The sequence below is a fragment of the Pyrus communis genome, chromosome 17 (genome assembly GCF_963583255.1).
Source record: "Pyrus communis chromosome 17, drPyrComm1.1, whole genome shotgun sequence".
Taxonomy (NCBI): Eukaryota; Viridiplantae; Streptophyta; class Magnoliopsida; order Rosales; family Rosaceae; genus Pyrus; species Pyrus communis.
In genome coordinates this window covers 7,479,621-7,483,445 of record NC_084819.1, presented here as the reverse complement: position 1 = coordinate 7,483,445, position 3,825 = coordinate 7,479,621, and the positions used below count along the sequence as shown (strand labels likewise).

The 3,825-nt window shown below is 38.6% G+C and overlaps 1 protein-coding gene across 1 annotated transcript; it reads right to left on the bottom strand.

Moving 5' to 3' along the window:
- Positions 1-291: 291 nt before the first annotated feature.
- LOC137722715 (uncharacterized) lies at positions 292-3,590 on the bottom strand. The gene is made up of 8 exons (XM_068461784.1): positions 3,425-3,590; positions 3,158-3,304; positions 2,950-3,047; positions 2,028-2,100; positions 1,869-1,929; positions 1,707-1,792; positions 1,529-1,618; positions 292-661 (listed from the first exon to the last, which is right to left on the bottom strand). Exons 1-8 carry the CDS (start codon positions 3,530-3,532, stop codon positions 599-601), a joined length of 726 nt encoding a protein of 241 aa, XP_068317885.1. The 5' UTR covers positions 3,533-3,590; the 3' UTR covers positions 292-598.
- Between the last annotated feature and the right edge of the window lie 235 nt (positions 3,591-3,825).

Genomic DNA, 3,825 nt, shown 5'->3' with positions numbered 1-3,825 from the left:
AAAAAAGCAGAAGCTCCTGTTTCTGAATTCTACTGCATTTTACTTTATGCTTGTCAATAAGTGCTTTCCAAATCAGTAACCACTTTCTCGGATCACTGCTTCTTAAGTGCTTTCAAGGAAATACACTGTTAGCTTCTCATTTCTATGAATCTATGTGCTCAGTGATATATTCATTTACAAGGAAAAGAAAAAACATGAACGGTGATAGATTGGATGATAAAATAGAATCATGTCTCTCGAACAATGTTTCGATTGATGAACAAGAAAATTAATGAATCGACTCCATAACCATTGTTTACTAGAATGCATATTAATTTACTAGAATGCGTATCAATAGACTACGACGTTGCATAAATCAGTGTCATCCTACCACATATTGACAGCTATTTGTTTCCATTCATGTGAAACAAATTTCCTGTAACTATCACTTAATACTTTTGGTGACGAAGATGAATTCTATGATTTTCTCGCAATAGTAGAAAGATGTAGGATGTCACGCTACATATATTATTGCCTGTCAAAGCATGTAGTGGTACAAAAGTGTTACTGAACCTCCATCTAAAGACTAATCCAGCACTTATTATTTGCCATCGCAGAACTAAGCTGTGATGTACTTGAGAACAGCCCCACGAACCTTTTCCATGAACTCTGCTGCTTGCTTCTGCAAGTCATAAATTAACATTGATATAGATCATTGGAGTTTTGTTCACCACGGATGCAATTACTGAATTAGATTTAAAGGTCACTTTTTGTGTGTTTTACATGTCTGTTTCAAGAACTCTTTAATTTAAGGAGTCGGTATACAAGATAAGTTGTTGGGTTACTGCTTTACTTAGATCTAAAGAAGATCATTACATCCACTGAAAATGAAGTGACCTAAATATAATTACCATCGATTCGAGTTCTACAACCAAAATCTCTTCCAGCTTTACTACTCATCTAATTCTATCTATAGGTGCTCTTTTCTTTTCTGATACAATGATATATTTACACTAAGGGGTGGAAGGAATAAATTGGTTTTGAACTCGTCATCCATGAGATCGAACCTAAGACTTCTCACTTACAAGTGAAGAGGAATACCAATAGACCGTAGTGCTAAGTGGCTCTATATGTGCTCTTTCAAATACCAACTAAAGCAAGTAACCCGAAATAGTCTGACAAAACAGAGCTTTTTCTAATTTCTGCATACTAGGTTAAGATCCAGGCAGTTTTTTTCCATCGTACGAGACTAAGCTTTGTGTTCATCAATGGGCAGTGCGGTGACAGAAGGAACTAAGTTGCACTTTTTAAGTTGAGTACACAATTAAGAGAACGTACTTCCTTGCATTTTTTACTGCGTTCATAATATCTTTAACCTAAATCACAACATCTACTTTTTAGTTTTCTGGTGATAAAAAAATCTGTTGCATAGCATGTTAAAGTTGACTACGGTATGGTTTATTCTCTGCAAAAAAAACCAGAAATACAAACAAAGGATGAAATGAATTATCTCGTGCAATATGAAAGAGGCTTTCCCAAGGCGATTTACCTGGTTACCCTTGTGCGCATTTGCTATGTTTTCATCAAGAAGAGTCAAGAAGGATCTATTCAGCTCATTGTGTTCAACCATCTCTAGTAACTGCATTGTCAAGATTTATTTAGTTGAGCAATACAAAATACTTAATTGTTAAACTAAACGCTCAATGAGTTAAAAGGGCAGCACATACAGTTGATTTTACATCCTTTGAAGACAGGACTTTGGTCAGACTTAGCTTTGCTTTAATGAGGTCGGTTTGCAGTTTGTCATATGCTTCTGTAACAGAAAATGGAGCACTTCAGTAAGCAGGCAAGAACACCAAGTCTTTATCAAAAGTGAACTCTTAACAGACCTGTCCCTTCCTGCAGGGCCTTCTGCAATGCTTCCAGCTCAATCAATCTATCTTCTATATCCTGAAAAAACCATCAGAATACCGAACGCATAGTTTCGGTGAGGAAGCTGAATGTATAGTTTCAGAAATTAACCCAAATTTATAGATTCAGGCAGGAACCTGAGTTTTTGAAACAGCAAACCGAAGCTGACCTAGCTCATATTGTAGGTGTGAGAAAAACACCTTGTCCAATCTGCATATAACATATGCAAGGGGAAAAATTGGGGAAACGAGGCTAGTTTGTGGAGAAACTTTTCAAAAAAATATTTATAATATACGTAAATAATACAGAAGAGATAAATTGGAGTGCAAGAAAGAGTAAATGGGAAGCACTAGTGCCACTTTAAGTTAATTTAACTAGGGGAAAAAAAATCAAATGTGCAAAAGTAAACAAGTAACAAAACAATAAAAAGTAAATGTTAGGCACATTGATAACTGTATTGCTCAAATGAAGTGGCTTTCTAATCGTTGTAAGTTGGCAACTAACTGGAAAGTATATCACATACAATTGAAAACCCTAAACTTCATGTGATATATCAATGTTAACAGTTCGTTCTATGAGGTCTATCCGTCTATATGAGCTCTTGGCCACCTTCGTTTCCAATTGGTATCAAAACCTGGTTTTACCACACATCTGGGCGAGAGTCCACTGATGGGGCAACTTATTGAAGGATTTTAAAAAACTTAAAAACATAGGTATTACAATAGTATAGTGAAAGCCGCCTCGAAAGGGTGGAAAGGGCTACTCAGGTCAGCGTCAGATGGGATGAGGAAACGAGGATGTCATACACGGAAGAATGGAGTGTGAGGATCCCAAAATCCCACATTGAAAAGTAGAAAATCTCCACCTCCCCCCCCCCCCCCTTCTTCCTCCCCCCACTATACTATTTCATAGGCCATAGAGCCATGCATACACGCACAAAAAAGTGAGCTGCTATCAAACTTTTTATTCATTGAAGCATCTCCTCAAACAATTGGCGTGCATTCCTACTTGTTTGCTTTCTAATCAGTCTTCACACAGAAATGGGTTTAAATCACCAACCTTGGCCTCAACCTCGAAATCTCGAACTCAATCTCCCGAGCTTCAGTGTTGAGAAAGTACTCTATCAACTCCTCCGCCGTATCTGGCACAACCCGGGACTTCAAACAAACAGAAACACAAAACAATCAAACCCAAAAACTAATTATTTAACAAGTGTTACAACAAAAGACCCAGTTCGGGAAAATTCAAAACCCAATTGTCAATTTACTTCTCTAACAGTTCGACGCCGCTCTTTCTCTTCAATGACTTGGCGTTCGAATTCTTCTCGAGCATCGGCGTCTTTTTCCAACCGCCTCTTGAACTCTATCCGAGCCAAATGGCCCGTCTGCGGTGGTCCCAATACACCCTCCGGGTCCTTCCTTAGATTAAACAACAAATCAAATTCCAAAACATTTCAAAATTTGAGTAAATAAAAGAAAAATGTTATTCTTTGGATTTGCTACGAAGTTTTGGGGAAGCAGAGTTTGAGGGGTACCCATCCAATGCACGAAATTCTTGCGGTCCTCGAACGACGCGGCGTCGGCCTTTTAAGTAGAGCAGAGCTGGTGGTGGCGATGCCAATGCTTAGAGTTAGAGCAGCCATTGTTTTTGAAGCGCTCTGCTCAGCCTCTGGTTTTTGCTGTGCGTATTTGTTATCCCTTTTGGGGTGGCAGAGAAAGATAAATAGAAAGAAGTTCGGGGCGGGAAACACAACCCATGTCCGAACTCTTTCTCAAGCGACTAAAAGGTGCAAACAGCAACAATGAGCAGCCCTCTTGCGGGCCCAATTGATATTCTTGGGCTTCAATTTGAGTTTTGGGTTTGGGAGCTTTGATTTTGGGATTTGGGTCTCACTTTAGCTGCAAACCCACTCTTAACTTGGAAAACTATAAATGG

Excerpts from the sequence above, each read along its gene's own strand:
- LOC137722715 (XM_068461784.1), bottom strand. The coding sequence starts at position 3,532 with ATGGCTGCTCTAACTCTAAGCATTGGCATCGCCACCACCAGCTCTGCT. Across the intron at positions 3,305-3,424 it reads GAATTTCGTGCATTGGATGG|GACCCGGAGGGTGTATTGGG; the intron begins GTACCCCTCAAA and ends AATCTAAGGAAG. Across the intron at positions 1,930-2,027 it reads TTGCTGTTTCAAAAACTCAG|GATATAGAAGATAGATTGAT; the intron begins GTTCCTGCCTGA and ends TGGTTTTTTCAG.